The following is a 23,666-nucleotide window of genomic DNA, read 5'->3' as shown; positions in this document are numbered from 1 at the left end:
CTCATTAGAGAAAATCAGCCATGGCTTCGTCGCCTCTCTCTCGTCTACGACGACCGCAGCAAAGCCGCAACCGCAATTGAAAGTGGAAAATGGCGATTTCGATTTCGATTGAATTGCTGATGAAGACCTTTCCCTTTTCTGGTTTCGATTTTGATTTCTTTTCAAGGATGAGAATGAAAATTGCTTTTCAAAGATGAGATGAAAAATTACTTTTCAGAAAATTGAAGTAGACCTTGAAAATGGCGATTTCAATTTCTGTTTCTTGATGATTTGGGTGTATGATTTGGGGATCCAAATTTGTAGATTTATTTCTGATTTGGGTGTATGATTTTGGGGATTTCAGATTTATTTTGAGTTTTATGTGCGATGTGAAAAAAAAGAAGACAGTTAATTTCGAAAAAAAATTAAATGTAATTAAATTAATTAAAAATTTTGAAATTCATAAATTTATAAATCAATATGAAACTCAAAATAAAAATAAAGAAATTTACTAAACATATTTAATCAAATACACTAATCTAAGTGGGCCACAACACTTTACCACTTAAACTACCTCTCCTTAATCTCCGTGCCCAAAAGACTTGTGTCTTTATTAACGGGACGAAGGGAGTAATTGTTATATACATAAAATTATAAAAAAAGGTTAATTGAGGTAGAGTAATTTATTTCATCGGGATCATGTAAATTATTAAAGCTTATTTTTAGAGCTTATAAGTTTTTTAAGAATTTATTTTGGTTCAAAGAGTTTATAAACTCAATAAACACCCTTTACGTTTTAATCATCATATTAATCATCATATATATGTGTATCAGAACCGATCACCTACCCACCGTGGGCAAGCATAACGTGCCCACCATTGATGTGACAATTTTAATTAGGAAAGATAATTAATAAATCTTACTCTAATTAAAATGATCTTACTATAATTACAATTGCCACATCATGGTGGGCACGTTATGCATGCCCACGGTGGGTAGGTGATCGGTTCTGTGTATGTATAATAATGATCATCCAATAACTAAGAACTATTAAACTTTATAGCACGATTAAGAATAAAAATCTTGATTATAATTTATTACTACTAATTATGATTATTTAATATTAGAATAAAAATAAATACCTAATTGCGGTTGTCTAAACTTTATAGCATGATTAAGAATAAAAATCTTGATTATAATTTATTACTACTAATTATGATTATTTAATACTAGAATAAAAATAAATACCTAATTGCGGTTGTCCAACCCGAACACAAATTTTGCCGAATCCAACTTTGATTGTATATATCCTATGTGTCAAACACTCCATTTATTATTATTATTATTATTATTATTATTATTATTATTATTATTATTATTATTATTATTATTATTATTATATGCATGTAAATTTATGAACTTTAGTCAAAATTTATTTTTAATACAAACTTTTAAAAATTCATTTTTATACATAAACTTAGGAACTCTGTTCAGTTTTAACAACGAATTCAACTACGGCGATTTAAAAACACATGTAGCACTGACGTGTGTATACATGGAGGTTCATATACGCCGTCGTTTTATTTATCTACTGGTAATTTGAAAGTCATGTTAGTGTCACGTGTGTTTTTAATTCGCCAGAGATGAATTCATTGTTAATACTCTCTCCATATTCGAAAAATATGCACATTTTGCTATTTTGGATCATGCACTTTCTATTTTTGAACACTATCACACCACAACCACTTTAATTTTTGCTATTATTTTATTATAATTACATAATGTCCTATTTGTATTTTTTTTATAGAATAAATAGATATACATACTTTAAAAAAATATACTTTTTTAAAAAAAGTGTAAAATTAAAAATATTTAAAATAAGATTTCCAGTTTCAAAAAAATATGAGTATCACTTAAAATATAAATTATTTACTGTATTAAAACTTTAAATATCATAACATGTTAATTTTAAATCCATATGAGGGGTAACAGTATCACACGATGTACCTCATGATAATAATATCTTTCCTTGGAGTGAAAAGAATGAAGAAGAAATGATTAAATTCATTTTTATAGAAAATAAAGGAAAAGAAAGAAGAGATTTAAACAAAAAAAAAGAAGAAATTATCCCTTATTTTTTCATAATAAATTTAAATAAAAAAGAATGTAACTATAGACAAAATTTAATTAATTATGGTGTTTACAAAACATGCGTAAAACAAAAAATATCTCCATGTTAATTCTCGAATTGCCAGGAAATTAGTTGTTGAATTTACTACAAATTAATATGATGGAGTTTTTATAGAAATCTTTTAAAAATCATATTTAATTGTAATATGCATTACTTGACAACGGATCCCAACAACAATTACAAATATAATTAGTTTTGAGTCTTTTGTAATGAAACTTTGATTATGTAACCGACATATTAGTCTCAGCAGATACTGCACAGAAGTAAATATTAGGTGCAAGTTGTTGTGGTGAACATAAATCTTAAGTTAATGTTGTGGTGGACGTGTCACGTTTGACAAAGTTTGCCGACGTATTTTTTTTCTTCCAATTTAGTAATTACCAAAATTTGTCATCCATGGAAAGGAGTATTTAAGTTCTTTTTCCAAAAGTAGGGTGGGTAGGATAAACGGACCTTATGTCGTAGCGTGGACAGCTTGCTATTACAAACTAAATATAGCTCCACTAAAAATAGCTCCTTATTTATGGTTCAATTATTAAAAAGAAAAGTCATTTAAAAATAAAAAAAAGATAAAAAATGATGGAGTCCATAATTTTTTATGAGTACAAAAATTTTCTTTTATGAAATAGAAAAAAAAATCAAAATGACAAAAGGTCCATGTTAAATGGAAGAGGAGTACTATTTATCATAGAAGTTAATTAATTAATTTCTTGAGTTTTTTTGTCTTTGAGAATTTAAATTCCTAGCTTGGAAGATCATGACATTATTTTTATTATTATTATTATTATTATTATTATTATTATTATTATTATTATTATTATTATTATTATCATCATCATCATCATCATCATCATCATCATCATCTGCATGCCCTACCTAACTGGTAGGTGACAATAGATATGCAAGTTGCATTAATGAAGAAACAGCTGGTCTTGGGTGCGACCGTCGCACAGTGTGCGACGGGTCCGCCCCGACCCGCGCCCGACCCGGCCCGCTTTTCAGACTCGAAATTCTAAATCCTAAATTATTACATTTGTTTATAATAATTATTACTTTTAATAAGCATGAAATATACATTTGTTCGCACAAATGTATACTTATATAAATATAGGTATTTTCCTTCATTTAATATACAATATTATATTTTCTAAACCCTAAATTCTATAAACTAAACCCTAAACCCTGTAAACTAAACCCTAAGCCTGAACACTAAACCCTAATAGGAGTATTTACTTTTAATAAGCATAAGATATACATTTGGTCGCACAAATGTATACTTATATTAATATAAATATTTACCTTCATTCAATATAAAACATTATACATATCAATATACATTTATATGAACAAATGTATATATTATGTTTATTAAAAGTAACAATTATTATAAACAAATGTAATAATTAGGAGTATGGGTCAAACCCATGCGGGTCAGGAGGGCGGGTTTGGAGCCGGGTCGACCCGTCGCACACTCGTGCGACGGTCGCACCCAATAATTTGCGATGAAGAAATAATGCACTGTGCTTTTGTGTCTCCAAATTGTGTCCTAGCTTTTGTGTCTCCAAATTGATGCACTGGCTTTTAGTGGAATATTGGCACAAAATGAGGAAATAATATATAGATTTATTGTATTAAATTATTGAATAGGAGGAATTTTATTAAGCTCTGCTGAAATAGTGTTATATTGAATTGATTTTGGCTTTAAACAATATTTATACATGGTAGGTTTTACCCATTCTCAAAAAAAAAAAAAAATACTGACACAAACTAAAATATATAAATACTATCCACTTTTTGTTAAAATTAACATTAATACCCTTAAAAAAAAAAAAAGAATTCCCCAGCAGCCTCCCCCCGTCAATTGTCTCTCCCCCTTCCCTCATTTCTCTCTCTCTCTCACACTCTCCTCTGCCGCCTTCCTCCCTCATTCCTCCGCCGCTCGCCTAGCGCACCTCCGTCTAGATTGGACACGCCGCGCCTCCGCCTCCGTCTCCATACCTCTACCTCTTTCTTTCTCTCTCTCCATATCTACGTGGCGTGCCTCCTCCTCGCCTCACCTTTGTCTCGCCTCGCCTCGCCACGCTGCGCCGCTCCTCCGCCTTTGCTTCGCCTTATATTTGAATTGATTTAGTGCTCGGCGATTCAATGCTCGACGGTCGAATGTCGAGTAATAGTTCAAATTGAACTATTGGTCGATGGCTCGATGCTCGACATTTGACGCTCGAGTGTCGAGCAATAGAACTATTGCTCGATGCTCGACACATGATGCTCGAGGTGTCGAGCAATAGTCCAATTTGGACTATTGCTCGACGCTTTAGTGTCGAGCAATACACGCGAAATGGTACATAAAAGTAAAAATATCCTAAATGAGTATAATTTATCATTTTGTAAATGGTAGATATTTTTTAGGTTGTCTTTCAAAAAGGGTATACCTTATTTTGCCCCTTTATGTGTTCCAATAATAAGACAACTTTACTATATATAGCTACATTAATTTTTTACAACTGTTTAGCAGCGGTACCATTTTCCAAAACTAATAAGGTAGTAATTTGTATGAGAAAGAATCCAAAGCTACATTTTGACTTTTGTACTTTCGATTTTATTTTATTTTTAAATGATTTTATTTTATTTTTTGAATAAATATTAAATGGAATATCTTCTAATTTGGTCGAACTCTCCCCTCCCAGTAAAAGAGAAGGATCTTACCAACTCAGTTGTTAAGATTTTAGTTAAGGTGGTAAATCAACACTTGTTATCCATCAAAAGAATTTCCCCTTTTAAGGAGAACTCACATATTCATTCAACCAATTGAGCTAAGTATTATTTAATACTCCTTCCGTCTCACTTCAATTGGCACTTTTACTTTGAGCACGAAGATTAAGAATAAAGGGTTGGGTGTGTAAAGTAGGTGGGGACCATTTGTTTAATGTGTGTAGAGAAGATAGGGACCACATGCTATTTTTGGAAAGTGCCAATTGAAGTGGGACAAACAAAAAAGACAAATGTGCCAATTGAAGTGGGACTGAGGGAGTATCATATTGTATTTCGCAGTGCACGTAGCGACTGCTGCTTTTTTCCTGTGCTTATTTTTCCTTGTGAACCAAAAACTTAACTACAATAAGGAAAGGGCACGCCAAATGGAAGGAGATATAACATCTTAAAACAGAAATATAAATAGGTTTGCCCTAAAACATGAGTCATTAATTCACCAGAAGCTCTTATGCAACATATATAAAATTAATCCAAACTAAACTTTCAGAAACAACAGAAGCTCCTTCCAGTATTTTATTAAGAGAACTGTTCCTTACCTCAGCATCAACTTCCACTCATCAAACCTTCCTCTTTTGCACGTCTCGTCTGAAAAATATGTGAAGGGAAACCCTCTTTTCATGTGCAAGTTCTAACTCCCCTCAACTTTATTCGCAAGATGGCTGTACTGCTTAGTGAGGATCTTTTGGCCCCTAAGAGTTGAAAAATATAAATCTTGAGTGATTGCAGCAGAGACGGGATGAGGGTGATAACAATATGACAATCTTCTAAACATACAACCAATCAAAGAAATCTGACAGCATACCTCATGATTTACGTCATCTGCATCACTGGGCCAAATGTGCTCCTCAGATGCCTCAAGGTTGTGATTGGATTTGGATGTCACTTTCTTGTCCTTATTCTTCTGGTTACGTGATGGATCGTCTTCAGTTATTTTCAAATTATCCTACAAAATAATGGATTGTGTAAAATTGATCCCACAATTGGAAAAAAAAAAATAAAAAAAATTGTGATTCATATAAGCAATCTACCTGCTGAAGTTGCTCTGTTTCGGGCACAGGTCTGGTGTCCTGATCAACAAGAACAGTCAAACTATCGGGATCAGGCACCAAGGATGACGAAGAAACTTTCTCTGATTTGGAGATTCTCGCCAGAGACTTGTAGATACCCTGTATAATCGACCCAAAATAGTAAGGATAAGGATTGAGCCTTGAAAACAGTACATGTGTACCGTTATAAATGGAATATGGATGGTTACTATTGGAATATCACCCATGATTCCATTCTTCAAATTATATCAAGCATGCAAAAAGTGAAGGATTTTATGACACCTCATTCCAGAGGAGAGCATGTGATAAGATCTGTTTTGTGTCTTCCTCCGTTACGTCAAATGCTTTATTCCCAATAAACAACTGTAAGCTCCCATCCGACCAATTCACAATGCGGCCATTGCTTTCAACCTGCAAAAGATTCAGTTCAGATTTGAGAGGACATGATTTCTTGCGTAAAAGCAGCAAAAATTGTGTAAACAATGACCAAACAGATGTATTTCCAGTAAACTTAATCTATGCAATCATAGCAAAAAAAAAGTGCATAAGCCGTGTATGGCTATTATTATGAAAGTGTCGTTGTGTCGCCAATTTTTTTTTATCTGGTGCCCATACTGAGGCCCGTAATGTAGTGGCACCTAGTCTATCTTAGAAGGGGCATGGCGTAGGAGCTATTTAGAACATTGCATATATGACTTATGAGGCATAACATGTCCCATTTGACCTGAGGAGAATTTATATTGAACAGCTCAAAAGTATATAACGGTATTGATGAACTCGTCTCCATGCTATTATATGTGCTATAATAAATTGGAAGGACAGAATCGGACTTACAGATGTTGTTCCATCAAGGTTTACGACATTTCTCCATTGAATGATATTGGTTGGGGGGAGAAGCCTTTCAGATCCGGAAGCATCTATTATATAAAAATCTTCCTCCACGTATGTTGTTGGGTCAAATGGTTTATCATCAAATCCTATTATGTTTGGGAGTTCACTTGTTGCCATCTGCAAATATGAAGGGTACTTGGTCATAGACATAGTTGCATGTTATATATATGCAAATCTCAGTTGCACCAAAAGTTAATCCACATGCACGGGGTATACGTGATAGAGTCGAGGGAAAATTAACACAGAGAAACATATAGGAACGATTGTGAATAAAACTCAGGAAAACTCCCGCCTAGCACATTTGACTTACGTAGTCACAATGATGAAATAATTGAAAATGACTAAAGAATTCTATCAAGTATCAAGCAACAATAGTTCCCTGGATCATCTTCGAGTGCCGTTGGTACACTCAAAAGGTTCTGCAAGCTATCAATACGAGCAGGCCCTAACTACTAAGAAACAAGGTAAATCTATACCAGATAACTTCAATGTATAGCATCCACTTTGGTTGGCCTAGTAGTAATTCAATCATGCGACAGGCTGGATCTTGTCCTCACGTTACCAAATAATTAGTCTAGATTACTAGAAAAGTCTATTATACCTACATATGAAACTCTTCGAACATTCATTCTCCGAATCATGTCTGACATTGCATTCACCCCCCAGTTGGAGACGTGTCTTGGAAGAGTTCGTTGTACACATATAAGTTCTTTAAAACATCTTTTCTCAATGGTATAGGACATTACAAACATTTGATTTTGAAAAGACCAACTCCAATCTTCATAAGATTTGTTGGACTAGTAGAAGAGAGAGTCAAATGTTTCTAGATTCATAAAGCTTTAAGGATAAGGTTTTTAGGACAAAACAATAGACACGCTAATATCAATTTGTAAAGTTCATTGGATAACTTTTGAAAGAAGTGCAAACATCACAAGGAATTAAATGAGATGGTTAATCTACATCAAGAAACCACTTGCATCAATATAAGAAACTATCTGAATCAAACATGTAAATCAATTATGAAATATTTGAAAAAATAGAAGCAGGATAACAAACAGGTCTCGACAAAATATGGCAACAATAAGTAGGCAATAGATTATGGTCCACAGAGAAAATCATGAAGGCAACAAGAGAATGCATCTCAATTCAGCTCTAGAAGATTGTATTGAGGACATCAATCACGAGCATTATTTGCACAATGAACGGAAACTAAAACCCTCTTACTCCAAATAGCAAGCTTTACAAACCAAGGAAACAACTAAAATTTGAGAACAAGCATATAAAATGACTTTCCAGGTAATCATATTTATACTAAAATGCAACAACCATCAATCAATTATCCCATTGTAAAGAATATATTTCATTTTTGTTTTCATCAATAAATGATACTTTTTTTTTGAAGAGATCAATAAATGATAGTACTTAAAAAGGCTAATTTCTTAAGTTTGACCGAACTCTTCTATTTATTTGTGCCAACCTACTAACAATTGAATAAAGATTCAAATATATATATCAAAAGCTAAGACATTTAAAAATGCATATGATTTGGTAAAAGTAACAAGTGAGAAAACCTGAGATGGGTCAGCAAGCGGAGTGCGTTTTGGAAACTCCAGCACCAGCATCCTGCAGATTGACTGCCCCTCTAGTTTATCCTCAGCCTTTTCTTCTTCTTCTTCTTCTTCTTCTTCTTCTTCTTCTTCTTCTTCTTCTTCTTCAGGCACAAAATGTGTATGTTCACATGATACAATATCCTTCAGACTCCAGATCACTCTCGCAATATATTTTGTGTTCAGGAGATAACTATGTTGACACAAGAACATTGTAAGTACATTTTAAATCACTGGCAGGGCAAAAACCAGAAAACAAAATAATCATTATAACTTCTCACAGAATTCTTTTTGCCTTGATCAGTGTCATACTCAAGTCCATATTGTGCTGGCTCGTCATCCGAATCCCCAAAAACAGCACGTATTACATCTGAAATTCGAAATTGTTCCTTGTCGTTCTCAGTCTTTATTAACCTAACGTGATAACCAAAATTATCAGAAATAAATGGAGAAGCCAAAAAAATGCAGGTGGAAAAACACTAAAACAAGGATAGAACAATATTACAATGACAAATTGCAATCTAAAGGCCTGTAAAATTATCAAGTCGGTGATACATCAACAATTTAAATAGCAGGCAAAGTGTTTATCTGGGACAGGGTTTCAGAATACTTATTGATTGCCTGCCTATCAAACAAATACTTCAATATGTAAAGCACATCTCAACTACTTTGGACGACTAGAAAAACTTCAAAACTCTAACAAATTAATTGAGAGTCGTTACGTCCTAGGTGGGACAACCAGCTGAGCAAGCTTACCGTTTATCCAGCCAAGAATCACATTAGGGGGTGTTTACTTTCCTAGATAATAATTTAGGGATTGAAAACTACATAGACCAATTGTAGGATAAGACAATCACCTTAGCGGGATTTTGACAAAAATTCATAAGCATCCTAAACAATCGGATTTGAAGGAAACTGAGAGCGTACAAAATACTTCATGGTACAACAAGATAATTTATCGAAAATACCCTCCCCCCCCATTCCACGAAAATTATAGCCTTATTACTACTTTTATTAGTGCACAAATATTATAGTATTTGCTAGATATAATAATTTAGGGATTGAAAACTACATAGACCAATTGTAGGATAAAAACAATCACCTTAACCGGATGTTGACAAAATTCATAAGCATAAAAAACAAACCAGGTTTGAAGGAAACTGGGAGCGTACCGAATTCTTCATGGTACAACAAGATAATTTATCAATACCCCCTTCATCCACGAAAATTGTAGTCTTATTACTACTTTTGTCCATCCACAAAAATGACAGTATTTCCTTTTTTGGATACTACCCCTTATATTGTAAATCCCATTTGCAGTTAATATTTACAAAAACCCCAACCATTTAACACATCAATTTTGGTGGGTCTCTTTCTCCACTTAACTTTGGTGGGTCCCTTTCTCCACTTTTTACACATCTCCAAATCATTTATAAAAACCCGTGCTCACCAAACCACACTATAGTTTTCGTGGACAGAGGGATTAGTTAAAGACTATTCAAGTTAAAACTAACTAATGCACACCAGAAAGATGAACTATTCAAAAGTCGAGGGTTTGAGCAAAAGACCTTGAGCTTCTTGTCTCATTCTCGATCCCTTCAGCCTCATCGTTTAACTCAGCTCCACCTTCATTTTTTACCGTTTGTCTGAATGTGCTTTTATTCTCAAACGTTGTCCTTCCTCCATCACAGTTAGATGTGCTTCTGGCCTGGTGATGTAACTCAGCACCACTTTCAATTTTGATCTCCTGTTCTTTTGTAGTAGGCTTCTCATGCTCAACACCTCCATCACTAGACCCTGAGCATATGGTGTCCTCATTTAACTGAAGACCACCATCAGTTTCAACTTGTTGATTGGATATGGCATCATTAGCAAGTTCAGTTCCTCCATCCTTTTCATCCTGAAGTCAAATGTCAAAAACATAAATAAAACAAGTAAAGGAGAAATTGTAAAACTATTACAAGGAAGAAAAGGGAAAGTTTATAAAGCAACAAGCATTTGAAAAACCAGGAGATCATCTATAATTGTACATTTTATATCCATGTGTAAATATAAACATATGTAAATATACCCCCAAAAAAATCTGAAAAAATTGTTTGCCATTTTAATGAGTCTCAAGCTGAAAAAATAATAAAATAATAAAGGCATTCCCTTTGGTTATTTTTCATTAGATCTTCTGAAGTGGGATCTACAGACTGATTAAAAAATATATTATTAGCTAAAAAGGAAAATAAGACAAACAAATCTTACGGGGTTAAATTCAGGCTGGTGGTTCATTTCATGGCTTGATGCAGAGTCCTCTTCGGATAGATAACCAAAGATATTTCGCAAGATTTGATGTCTATTCATTTTTTCCACAATTATTTTGCTTAAACTAGCCTTAAGTGAAATAGAGAGAGAGAGAGAGAATGAGTACTTTCACTGAGAGAGAGAGAGAGAGACTCATTATATGAGCTTTAAAATGAAGTCAGTATCTATGTGTTCTAAGGCGGAGTTATCGAGATAGAAAGTTCGGATTGCGACCCATAAATGTAAACAGGGCGTTACAAATCACCGTGTTGAGTATTATTTTGGAGTTTCTCGAAGACGAATAAGTAAAACAGTGAAGAAAGAGAAAACAATGGTAGGCGGTAATAAATGCAAGGAGATTTTTTGACACCCTCAAATATTAATATGATCCTAAGTGTCCTCTAAACGATTTCACGAGAAACAGATACAATTATCACTGTGCAAATTTTGCATTATTTCACCTGAGATTGTGACCTTAATTGTACAAATGTATGTGACCATAATTATTTTATTAAATCTTTGAGTTGTTCCCCTCTCCCTTCCCCATCACCAATGTAGCCCAAATCATACTGTATTTGCTTTCAAGATCAACACAATTGTTACTGCGCCACTAAAGACCACAAACGTGCTTGTTATGCAATAGCTGATCCTTTATTGAGCATTAGATTGTCACTCATCGAAATAATAATCTCCGGAGAATTTATTTTAAAGCAATAAATGTAGGCAGTTAACTTTATATCCTTAAGGATCGTCTCAATCCTTTACTTTGACTTAATTTTTTGAATTTTCATGGACAGCAAATAACCACCAGATTAATATTATGATAATTTCAATAAAAGCCTACGGTTATCGCTGCCATTTTGTTACGTCAAAGGTCAATCAGAAAATATTCAATCAGGTTCAACTATAGTCCAACAAAAACTATTTTTATTTATTATGTGTTCAATCAAACACATTCACCACTTTAACTCAGAACTCTTGGTCAGGTCTGGGTTTTAAAAAGCCCGAGGCGCACGAGGCGCAAACATGCCTCGGAGCCTAGGCGCAGGGCTTTAAGCGCAGGCGCGGGCTTTTCGTAGGCGAGGCGCAGTAAAGCCTAAAAAATTCTAATATATTTACCTACATTATATTTTATACCAAAAACACAACTTAAAACCACAAATAGTACTTAAACACACATATACTTAATCCAAAACACACAAATACTTAATCCAAAACACACAAATACTTAAGTTTTAAAATATGCAAGTCTAAAAGTACGATCAAATATCAAACAAGTAATCAAAAATCATCATCCTCAAGTCCATCATCCTCAAATGCGTCATCCCCATCATCTTTGTCTTCACCAATGTCCTCTTCCATCTCATTCACTTCCCTCTCCTCATCTTCATCCTCATCTAAAAGCCTTCTCGAACTCGAAGCAACTACACTCTTTCCTTTATCAACTCTAGATGCCCGTCTAGTGCTATAAATAGGATCATTAGCTCCCGAAGCCTTACTAACGACATTCCATGTCAAATCACCATCCTCAAACACAAGATCATCTTCATTAGAAGATTCCCCATCCATATGTCCAACCAACCATTCATTGCTATCATCAATCTCTTCTAATAGAATAGGATCTATTGTGTCTTTCCTCTTGTATCGCCTTTCCAAAGTGCGATTATACTTCACATAAACCAATTTATTGAGCCGATCTTGTGCCAATCGGTTTCTCTTCTTGGTATGAAGCTATAAAAATATAAAAGATAATAGGTTAAAATCATATTTATGTATTATAGTCAAAGTAAAATAAAATAATAACCTACAATGTTGAATTTGAAAATTGAAACTCAAAAACAACTTCAAAAACTGAACTACAATATTGCATTTGAAAGTTGAAATTCAAAATAAACTTCAAAAACTGAAATACAAGTTAAAACTCAAAAAATGAACTTCAAAAACTGAAGCCTTACGTGCTGGAGGCTGGCGGCGCCGGCGGCGGACGGCTGGGGCTGGCGGCGGCCGACGGCTGGGGCTTGCGGCGGCGGCGGTGGACGGCTGGCGGCGGCGGGGGCTGGCTGGCGACGCCGGTATGTGAGCAAAGGGGGGAAGACGCAAGGAGAGAGAAGAGAGGAGAAAGGAGGCGCAGCTGGTGTGTTATTTTTCTGTTTTAAACAAAATTGTACCCTAACCCTAATTCTACATAAGGCGGCGCCTTAGTGAGCCTGCGCCTAGGCGCGCCTTTCGCGCCTTATTGCGCCTCGACTGCGCCTCTAGTAGGTTCCTGCGCCTTGCCTAAAAAGGCCCCCCCACCCTGCGCCTCGCTTAAGGCGCGCGCCTAGGCGCGCCTAGGCGCGCTTTTTAAAACCCAGGGTCAGGTCCGAAATAGTACTAAACATGCCAAAAATTGCCTAGTGATGCTGAATTCAAATTCACTAAGTTGGATGATTGCGTACTATGATTTGCCAAAGTAGGACAAGCATATATCAATGAAACACCAAACATCCGAAGGTTCAAGGAGAGGCATTCCATTTTATATGAAACATAGTCAATTTGAAATTTAAGACTGGGTGAACTCCATAATAGATGCTTCTGTTCATAGTTTTATGATTCGTTCTTCCAATTCCAAACATGAAATGCAGCCAGTCCCATGTTATTAGGACTTTAGCTTTTAGTACCAACAATAAATTATTAAGAAAAACTAGTCCTATATAAGGAATATTATGTTTCTAACATGATGAAAAGATGCATATATATGACAGTTGCACACTAGATAATTCGACAATATTGGTTGGAGGCAAGGAAAAACCATTTCTCTTGAACATGACTATTAAAGTGACAAAACCACTATAACATATATTCACGTAAAATATTACATAGCAAATATGGTTAGAAACATAGCAAATATTAGAGTAAAGGAAAATGCTCGGTGGTTTTTCTGTTTGTGAACCACTGAATATATAAGGAAATCAAAGTACAATGAGCCAAACAGATTGAGTTTTCGCTGTCCTAGTCAATTTATGCAAACTTCTCGCTTGTGTAGTCTTATAGTATTTCAATAATATGGCAGAATTTATTATATACCTTTGTCGGACTACCCACGAAGTCAAATTCATTACCAGTCCAAATGTCCAGTCTTAAAAGCACTCAAACAGCACATTTGGCTATCTATAACAACTTTTTTCAGGTCCACTTAACTCAGTATCACATATACTACAGCAAATATGTTATAACAGAAGCATACAATTCAAGCTCACCTAAGTCAGCATTACATCTATTACTCTAGATTTGGTTTGTACATAAAGCATACAATCTGCCCTACATCTCAAGTTCCCCTTCCTGTAAATTGAACAACAATGATGGTAGAATTTCCCCCATCACGTTGTTCCTTTTTCTTTCTAAGCCATTCTTTTGCGTTCCAAATAACCTCAAGTTTTCATCACGACTTTCCCATTTTTGTAAGCCCATGATTCTTCACCAAAATCTAAATATTTGAAATCAAATCATACCAAAGAAAAAAAAAAGGAACCAGAACAACAAGTAAACATAAATTAAAAAAACCGAATTGTCTCTCAGATTTAAGAAACAATACCTGAAGAAGCCGCCAAGAGACAAGATAAAAGCGTAACAGGCATTTGTTCAAACATGAATCATTCGAAAACAACTGAAGACGATCCATCACGTAACCAGAAGAATAATGACAAGAAAGTGACATCCAAATCCAATCACAACCTTGAGGGTTCTGAGGAGCACATTTGGCCCAGTGATGCAGAGGACGTAAATCATGAAGATTTATATTTTTCAACTCTCACGGACCAAAAGATCCTCACTAAGCAGCATAGCCATCTTGATCTTGCGAATAAAGTTGAGGGGAGCTAGAACTTGCACATGAAAAGAGGGTTTCCCCTCACATATTTTTCAGACGAGACCTGCAAAAAGGAAGGTTTGATGAGTAGAAGTTGATGTTGAGGCAAGGACCAATTCTCTATTGTTTGCAGCTTCAGGTGAATTTATATGACATGTTTTAGGGCAAACCTATTTATATTCTCATTTGGCGTGCCCTTGAGTTAAATTTTTGGTTCATTAGGAAAAATAAGCACAGGAAAAAAAAAAAAGCAGTCGCTACCTGCAATGAGAAACTATTAAAAAGTTGTTTCTTGAATGAAAAGTGACGTGGTTGACTTTATTTTAGCCAATTAACTAACACTCATAACTTACTTTTTGTAAAAAATAATGCATAATTATTTTTAAAATATTGTAAAAATGAGACTATGCTAACGAGACATCCAAAAAAAATAAGACTATTAGAGTGAGATGGAGGGAGTATATTTAAATAATATTATTGCTAGTTCAATTGCTTGAATGAATATATGAGTTCCCTTAAAAAGGGAAATTCTTTTGATGATTTCCTTAGGTTTGTTTACTTTGACAAAAAATGAGATAAAAAATATTTTCTTTTTAATATTGAGTATTATTTTTGGGTTTGAATAGTGATGTATAATTTTTTTCATCTTTTCATCTTTAGTAAACATATAATAAAAATGATAAAGTACCTTATCAACACCTAATTCTAAGTTGCGAGTAGTTACCTAGTGTTTAAGCGTAAAAGTTGAGAGAAAAGGTTGAATTGACAAGAAAGAAATGGAATTGCTTGCTGTATTGAATGAAGAGCACGTTGTTTACATAAGGGAATGCATAGGATATTTATAGAGTACAATAGAAGGGTAAAACAGTAATTTCATCTTTGAAGGCATGCTCTCCGCGTGATCAAAGGGTATAGTAGTAATTTTGCCTGCAGACGAGCGATTTCTCTGCTCTGGCGCTTCCCGGGTAAAACGGTCACTCATTCCGCTGCCTATCTTGAATGACAAGCCATTCCTATGTCTTTGGTGATTCCTCTGATTGAGCTCGTTCCTCTGGCGAAGCCCATTCCTCTGACCATAGTGATTCCTTTGACTAAGCCCGTTCCTCTGGCAAGCCCATTCCTCTGACCATAGTGACCACAGTGATTCCTCTGACTAAGCCCGTTCCTCTGGCGAAGCCCATTCCTCTGACCATAGTGATTCCTCTGCTCTGCATATATTACTGCTCATAAAAAAAAGATAATATTTTACATATTTTCTTATTCATCATTTTCCAATAAATTTTTTTACAATTAAAGTAAATGCACCTCTAGTTGATTAAAGAAAACATAATTAAGTTTGATCTAATTTCAACCAAAATAAAACTTGATTTGAAATTCGGGTAGTTTTATATATTGTTAATTTATCATAAATTTTCATCCAATTTTAACTTTACATACAAATTTTAAATTATAGTGTGATAATTATTAAATTATTAATTTAATTAATTTGAATTTTGGCCAAATTAAAAAACGACATATTATTGACATGACTTAATTATGTATATGTGACACACATGTCACATTAAATAACATGCATAAAAACCTATAAATTACTAAACTTTGACAATTACTATTGAACTTTTTATTAAACTATCATTTACTTTCGTGCAATGCACGAGAAACATGTTTATATTTCTATATGTCTATAAAATTAATACAAACTTAATTACCATATTTATAAATATATTCCCTCAATCCAACTTTTAGTATCCAACTTTTCTTTTTTAGCCGTCCCACATTTTAGTATCATAGTGTGTGTGTGAGAGAGAGAGAGAGAATCACCAATTCCACTAAAAGAATCGAGCCATTTTTGGCATTACCATTATTTATTATTTGGGGTTCCAGTACGACGCAGATAGAAGCGCAACTGAAATCTAGAACAACACAAACAATTTGTTGATTCACAGTTAATTTCGAATTGCGCCCGAATGAATAAGAAGTCTATTATTGAAAATCGAGCTCTAGCAAATTTTGTACAACTCATTCGACACGTTGATAGTAGATTGCATTCATCCTTTGTCCATAGCGAATCAACATCTTGGAATTTGCGTTGTATCAGCAGCTCTATTAATCATATATAATAGGCTCCCACATGATGAGATATTCTCAAGCAACGATGATCTTGTAATTCAGGGCCAAAAATTTACTTCAACAAGGGTGCATAAATATAGCTTCAGTTCTACAAATCATTTACAATTATAAAAACCTGATTATAACCAAAAATTCCATTACAACAATGTGCTTAAATTTGGCAGAAAACTTGACGGGTACATAACAAGGATAATATAGTACGCACGTACATGAGTTGTTGCCCCACAAATTTGCACTTAACCGAAATCACTGTCTGCTCGTCGCCCAAAGATTCTAGAAAAGATTAGCCAATAAATGGAGAGCTTCTCCTGCAAAATCCCAAAACCAGGTATTTAAGGCTAATAATGTACAAATAGTAAGGATATAACCGATGCTAAAATAAAATTTAAACAAAACTTACTTCCTCAGAAGTCCTGTTTTAGTCCTCATCACTCTCATATACCATTTTCATTCGCCGATGAGTAGTAGCTTTCCTAGGAGGAGAGTCCTCATCAGATTCAATACCCTTCCTTTTGAGGCTGCCTCCCGAATCCCTAACCTTCTGCTTTGGCTCCTGTAGGAAAACTAAGTCAACACTTACAGACCACAGTATTTTATTCTTCAAGAAGATATCAAATACAAGCAGTTAACTACATATAATTATCAATATTAGTAAAACTCTGGATCTTCAACAGGATTAAAGCAATTTGCTATTCAACATACTTCCCCATCCCTGAAACTAATAGGCCATTTAGAATGTGATTAAGAAATACGAGTAATTTTTTTGAGAAAAAAGGGTTGACCGTTATAGTATTTTATCCAGTTGCTTCCACTAACTGAAATCAGCCAGAAATGATTTCAGAAACATTATCATCACTTACCTCGGCTTCTTCTTCTGATTCATCATAGGCTTCTTCTTGCTCTCTTTGTTCTGGTTCTTCATCTTCATCCCCATAATCTTGCTCTGCTTCCTCATGTCTTCTATGTGGCGGTGAACCTTCCTCCTCCCCCTCGGTTTCATACTCGGATTCCTCTTTCTCACTTTCAGAGAAGTCCACTGGGCGTCGAGATGATTTGGAAGCTTGAAATGTTGACTTGCGAGGGATATCTTTTGGTCCCTGAAAGCAAACCCCAACAGTAGAAATTCAGTTGAGCATAAATAAGATTTTCAACAAAAAGACTCGAAAGAGTATAGATGTTTCCTTTTTATCATATTGGTAATAATCACATGCCTTCTTTGCATTAATTATGCGCTTCTCAGCTCGAGCTTCCATTTCAAGGTCATCATCAAAGCGACGCCGAACAGCAGAACGCCGTGGTTCATAATACTCTTGTTCATCCTCCTAATTAGGTAACCATAATGACAAAAGATTACTTCAGAATAAATAAAATTTTACTGTGGTAGCATTATGGAAGAAAAGGAAATTCATTAGACACTTGCAGCATAATGAAGCCTAAAAAAATGAAGAAAGGTGTCCGCAAAAAGACATCCCATGGATCTTCAAAAAATATTACATATGTGTGTGTGTGTGTGTGTGTGTGTGTGTGTTGTACGTGTGCTCATGTGTGTATCCAACCTCTTCAAGTGCGTCCTCTAGGAAACCAGGGGAAAGTTGGCGCTCCCTGCGGATGGGCTGTGTATATTTACGACTGACCTTCTCCTTCTTCCGGCTAAGAAGTTCATTAGCTTTAATTGACTGATGAACAGCCTGAGAAGCCACAAACCCAATGGAACTGAAATCAGTTAGCTTGATGATCAATACCAGATATATCAGATAGCTAATTGATATACCTTCTCTTTTTGCTCCTTCTCCCTCTCAGGGTCAATGTCAGTGATGCAGTTCTTGACTTTATACACCTTTTTGTGTCGTGAATCAACGAGAGCAGTTAACAACCTATGAGAATTTGAAGCTAAGGAGGACGGCATAAACCTCATTTTTTTTAAAATTCGCCCCTGAGATTGGAGAATGCCCTGAGAAAACAAATAAAGAATGTTAACTGCTGAACCATCAAAGACTTTTCAGTGAAAAGTTTTCACAATAGACAGCATAAAAAGATGTATCTGAGAAAAGAAATTTCAGATCCCAAATCCATACTTATTGAAGTGTCAAAGAAGAAAGTCTTTAGAACTGATAAATTACTGTAAATTATGTACTAGCAGGTTATTCACGCCACAATAAAAATAAATAATAAAAAATTACCCTTCCATGTCTAACAAAAAGGTGAGCCTGTTCATGTTGAGCATCTTGCTTAGATATATCGAGCACTTCGTTTCCAATAAGTAACTGCAGGCTACCATCTGACCACTCCACAAAGCGAGCATTGCTTTCAATCTACACAAAGTAGTGTCAGATTTACTATTCAGTTAAGGAAAAATTGCATCAAGAATCTGATATTGAGTAGGCAGTTGCAGCAAATGACTCTTGATGAAAAAGTCTATAGTACATGCAGAAGGCTAGTTGTCTTGTCCACACAAATAAAATACAAATTTATGTTAAATGATACTCCAGTCTCAAACAATATCACTAAGATGTCCTTAGAGGCTCCCATCTTAGAAAATTTTAGAAAAGTTGCTACAACCAACAACACTTGAGTTTCAAAGAACTTCATGTAAAATGAATGACCACATGATTTGACAAGGCACAAACTCCATTAACTAATTCACTTACAGATGTTCTGCCATCAGGGTGCTTGACCTTTCTCCAACGAACAACATTGTTCTCCAATCTTATCCTCTTTTTAGATCCAGATTCCTCAGTTTCATAATGATCCTCTTCCACATACGTATGTGGATCAAACGGTGTAGGATCTATGCCCATTATATTAGATACTTTGATCATATTCATCTGCAACAGAAGAAATCCCAAAAGATTTACTATGAAGTTATGAGTAGCATCATGCAGAAGGAAGAGAAACATACACATGAACCCTAACCTTAGGTATATAGCATATTCACAAGTACTGAGAGTTATTGATCAGAATAAAAGTTTTTGCATAAGTCAACCAGATACTTAAATTAAATAGCACCCTTCAGCCATACTTGAATGTGGTACAAAGGAATTAAGAAATCAAATCCGTGGATCTCAAGAAGTCATATAAGAAGGGCAAACTACCTATACCATTACCACTCACCTAATTCATCTTCTCCATGACCACACATGTCCCAGATTCATAAAATTCACCCACCATTACTTCATTTTTGTTTCAAGTGAAGTTCTTAGGGAAATCAGAAAATTAGCAAAAGTATTTTTAAACTAAATTATAGTTTCTACCCATCTCATACACCTGCCAAATTAAGAATTTAACAAATTGCAAATTTGACAGGCTGTAGAAGCAAATGCTGCAAGATTTTGTTGGCCTCCTGCTAACAGTTTTCCAAACTGACAAGAAAATTAAGAGATAAGATTTCTCGTGAAATAACTCCAGACATATTAACTCTAGACCAATATAGATTTGAGATTATGCAGGCATGATGAACTTATTCAAGGACTGAACCAGATGTAACTTTACTTAAATTTAATTTCAAACAATAATCCTGAAAACTGAATGTAAACCTTCTCAGATTCAGATGGTGGAGGGCACAGAGGAATTTCCAGCTCTAGTGGGGGGCCAACTGGTTTTTCTTTAGCTCTAGCCTCAATATGCTCTTCTTCAGAGTAATACGGTGCATCTTCATCAGGTATCATATCCTCCGGCCTCAAGTCTTTCCCATAATTCCCCATTTCTTCAATTGGGGATCTCTGTGGTAGGAATATATCTTAAGATATTACATTATGCAAAACAGAGTGAAAAATAAAACAGTGCTATTATAATCCACATCAACTAACAACTTCATCTTCTTCAGTCTGATCCTGAACTTTGTATTCTGCTAGTTCTTCATCATCAGAGTCTCCAAAAACATCACGAATCTCTGGAGCTGACTGCAAAAACTGATCCTCATCTTTCTCATCACCAGATACACTGCAGATCACAGAATCCAGACCACTAAACATCTTGGACTAATGTATTAAAGACAAACAAATTGCAAATGAGCAGTGTCACTGGATGTATTAGTTTAGGAAGAAAGTCAGGCATTGGTAATTATCAATTCTCTTTGTCCTCTCTGTGTTACAGTATTCTTTTCCATTCTTCTCAACCTTCTAATCAACTGAACTACCTTATAATCAGCACTATACCATTACATTAAAAAAAGTTGCAATGAAACTAACCTTCAGTCGAAACTCTCCCTTTTTAGGGTTGAGATCGAATCTCACAGTCAACTGATATGCAGGCAAGTAAAAAAGGTAGTGAAAGTGGATAGTGTCAACAAATAAGATCATCCCAACCCCAAGTAGAAACTCTGTACATGAATCGACCTCAATACCCATAAGGCCATAAACATATATAGATTTAAAAATAAATTGAGCAGTCCTCTAGCAATTGACCAGAAAAATATATTCCCAAGAAAGACGGAGCAACTTCCCATGGTTGGTAGAATGATGAAATACAGCTATATAATGCAGCAGAAATTAAGTGTTGGGGGCGAAAAGTTAAGAATGGATACCCACATTGAAGATCGAGCACCCTCAAACCTCTTCCACTTAGGCTGTGACAATTAATACTCCCTCAGTATTGATTCATTCTCTCCAAACATATTCACATTTTTAAATACATTTTCCTCCTAATACAACCACTTTCAACCTTCATCATCAATGAATCAATATTGATTTGATTCCAAGAATGAAACAATAAATTCCCAAAGACATCAACATAGTCAATGAAGTTAAAATAACACCATATTGGGGTCATTGCAGTTGGAGACTGCATAAGCACAAGTAGAAGATAAACAGAATATCCCTCAGAGAGACAGGAAAGTAAGAGATCGAAAAAGGGACCTGTGACTCCTAGCCTGATTCACTTCGTCATCCTCATTAGCAACATAATGGTTCTCTCCAGATCGTTCTGACCCACTTTCAACTGCATCGTGTCTTCTACTAGTAACAACTCGTTGGCCATAATCTTCCTTATCGTCACTCTCTGAGTACCTTTCTTCACTTTGTTCCCTTTGGTTACCTATCTCCAATTCTTGAGAGCTTTTATCTCTCTCACCCTCACTCTCACCTTGTAAAGGATCAAGATCCTGAGGTTCACCCTCACTCTCAATTTCTGCCTCCCCTTGACCTTCAACTTCACCTTCACCTTCAGCCTCAGGTCCTTCATCCCCTTCATCCTAAAAAGAAACAATCACAACTTTAATTAATTCAAAACAAGGAGTAGGATGCACATGCTTTAACTTTCAGAAATGTAACGATGTCTTATGTGCTGGCTCATTAAGGATTGGCCTTCTAAACTTGTTAATTAATCACGCATACCATAATTCACAAGCCGTGCTGAATAAATACTCAAAGAATAATATCCCATGTTTTTCCTAACAACAGAATATAAGTATTGGCATCCAAATCGTGAATTCATGCAGCATTCGCACCTGTAAAAATACGAATTTCCAGACCCTAAACAAATACTTTCAGAAATGAATATATATATTAATTAAACTATGTGTGTAAACATGTGAGTACAATGAGAGGGGGTGCTTATTTAAAGTATGATGTGACTTACTAAGTTGCAAATTGATAGAAGTCTTTCCTTCAAAAAAAATTGATAGAAGTCTAAATAGACACTCATATCACATTGTATGTGTAAATATTAAAGGATTTACAAACAATTCAATTAGCCCGTCCTCTAAAGTAAGAATTGTGTCTGAATTAAGAGCAAGTCAGCAACTACTAGACTTCAAAAGATCGAAATTGTGATTGCAATCAAAACTTACGCATGTTGGCATATGACCGTGCACATACTGCGGGAATATATACAATATTACAAACAGATATATTAGCATCCAGGCATGCAGCTTGAAATAGCAATGAGAAACAGACAGTGATGAAATTTGAGTAGAGTTCGAGCTGGAAAATAAAAATATTTAATTACAGGTAATTGTAGAAATAATTGATTCATTAGAACAATAAAAAATAAAAATGCACGATGTATCAACAGAGTTACTCCTCTTGCACACAAAAATTACATGTCGGTGCATACCGATTAAACCACAGAACAACGATCTAATGGTAAAAGGTTGAATTCTTTGAATAAATCGGTACAAAAAATCGCTTCTCTTATAAAAAAACGAAAAAGAAAAAAAAAAGAACGAACGAACAAACAAAGTGGAATAAAATTAGGATTTCACCACAGCTGAAATCACAATGCCATCAAGAGCACCAATTATTTGGATAAGGAAAATAAAACAAACAAAAAAGCACCAGTTAACCGAGTGGAATCGTGCAAACTTAGATTCGAAAATAATTAAAAGATAAAAAAAAATTCATACGGATGCATAATCAGGTTGACGATTAGACTCGTGCTCTGATTCAACCTCCTCCTCCTCCTCCTCCTCTTCTTCTGATTGGTCACCGAACAAATTCTGCATCATCTGATGCCGCTTCTCCTCTCCAACCATCGTTACTGCGTGTTCTCTGTGTGTAATTTGGTGCGTGGGGCAAGAGAATTTGCGGCTGCTCCGGAGAAGGAAAAAAGTGCTGTAACTATGTGTTGTGTGCGTTAATTGGGGGTTTGTATGTGTCTCAATTTCGAATCATATCGAAAAAAGGTTCGGAAATAGAATAATGGTAGTATTAAACATTTAAACCCTCTATTCGGTCTCGCCCCAAGGAATTCTTAAGCTTTCTCTTTGAACTTCTCAATTTGGTCTTTTATTCGGTTTCGCCCCATCCAATTCTTAAGTTTTCTCAATTTGACCATTTCTCGTGTGATCTCTTTGAACTTTGATTGTTAAATTTATCACGTGAAAAGGACAATTTTTTTAAAAAAATATTCTTTTTTTTCCCTCTCATTTTTTGTAAAAGAAATTTTTTTTTACTATTCTCATTTTCACTTCATAAAGA

General features: G+C 35.0%; 2 protein-coding genes across 4 annotated transcripts; both read right to left on the bottom strand.

The window, feature by feature from the left end:
* Positions 1-5,320: 5,320 nt before the first annotated feature.
* LOC131020360 (protein LEO1 homolog) lies at positions 5,321-14,872 on the bottom strand. Of its 2 annotated transcripts, none has more exons than XM_057949125.1 (9): positions 14,350-14,872; positions 10,055-10,386; positions 8,768-8,900; positions 8,451-8,679; positions 6,823-6,996; positions 6,271-6,399; positions 5,971-6,108; positions 5,745-5,885; positions 5,321-5,631 (listed from the first exon to the last, which is right to left on the bottom strand). In XM_057949125.1, exons 3-9 carry the CDS (start codon positions 8,824-8,826, stop codon positions 5,611-5,613), a joined length of 891 nt encoding a protein of 296 aa, XP_057805108.1. In that variant the 5' UTR covers positions 8,827-8,900; positions 10,055-10,386; positions 14,350-14,872; the 3' UTR covers positions 5,321-5,610. The 2 variants fall into 2 exon arrangements, with proteins under 2 accessions (XP_057805108.1, XP_057805109.1); XM_057949126.1 differs by having other exon boundaries at positions 8,768-8,856.
* A 1,931-nt stretch (positions 14,873-16,803) lies between these two features.
* Positions 16,804-23,444, bottom strand: LOC131020355 (protein LEO1 homolog). 2 transcript variants are annotated; one of them, XM_057949111.1, is made up of 12 exons: positions 23,093-23,444; positions 21,606-21,940; positions 20,559-20,691; positions 20,286-20,471; positions 19,401-19,577; positions 18,933-19,064; positions 18,524-18,703; positions 18,309-18,440; positions 17,964-18,074; positions 17,613-17,849; positions 17,149-17,305; positions 16,804-17,054 (listed from the first exon to the last, which is right to left on the bottom strand). In XM_057949111.1, the coding sequence occupies exons 1-11, from the start codon at positions 23,219-23,221 to the stop codon at positions 17,171-17,173; spliced, it is 1,887 nt and encodes a 628-aa protein (XP_057805094.1). In that variant the 5' UTR covers positions 23,222-23,444; the 3' UTR covers positions 16,804-17,054; positions 17,149-17,170. The 2 variants fall into 2 exon arrangements, with proteins under 2 accessions (XP_057805094.1, XP_057805093.1); XM_057949110.1 differs by having other exon boundaries at positions 16,804-17,060; positions 17,153-17,305.
* Positions 23,445-23,666: the final 222 nt, after the last annotated feature.

Source organism: Salvia miltiorrhiza, chromosome 4 (genome assembly GCF_028751815.1).
Source record: "Salvia miltiorrhiza cultivar Shanhuang (shh) chromosome 4, IMPLAD_Smil_shh, whole genome shotgun sequence".
Lineage (NCBI taxonomy): Eukaryota > Viridiplantae > Streptophyta > Magnoliopsida > Lamiales > Lamiaceae > Salvia > Salvia miltiorrhiza.
The sequence above is the reverse complement of the archived record's forward strand: the minus strand, read 5'-3'. Positions and strand labels throughout refer to the sequence as shown.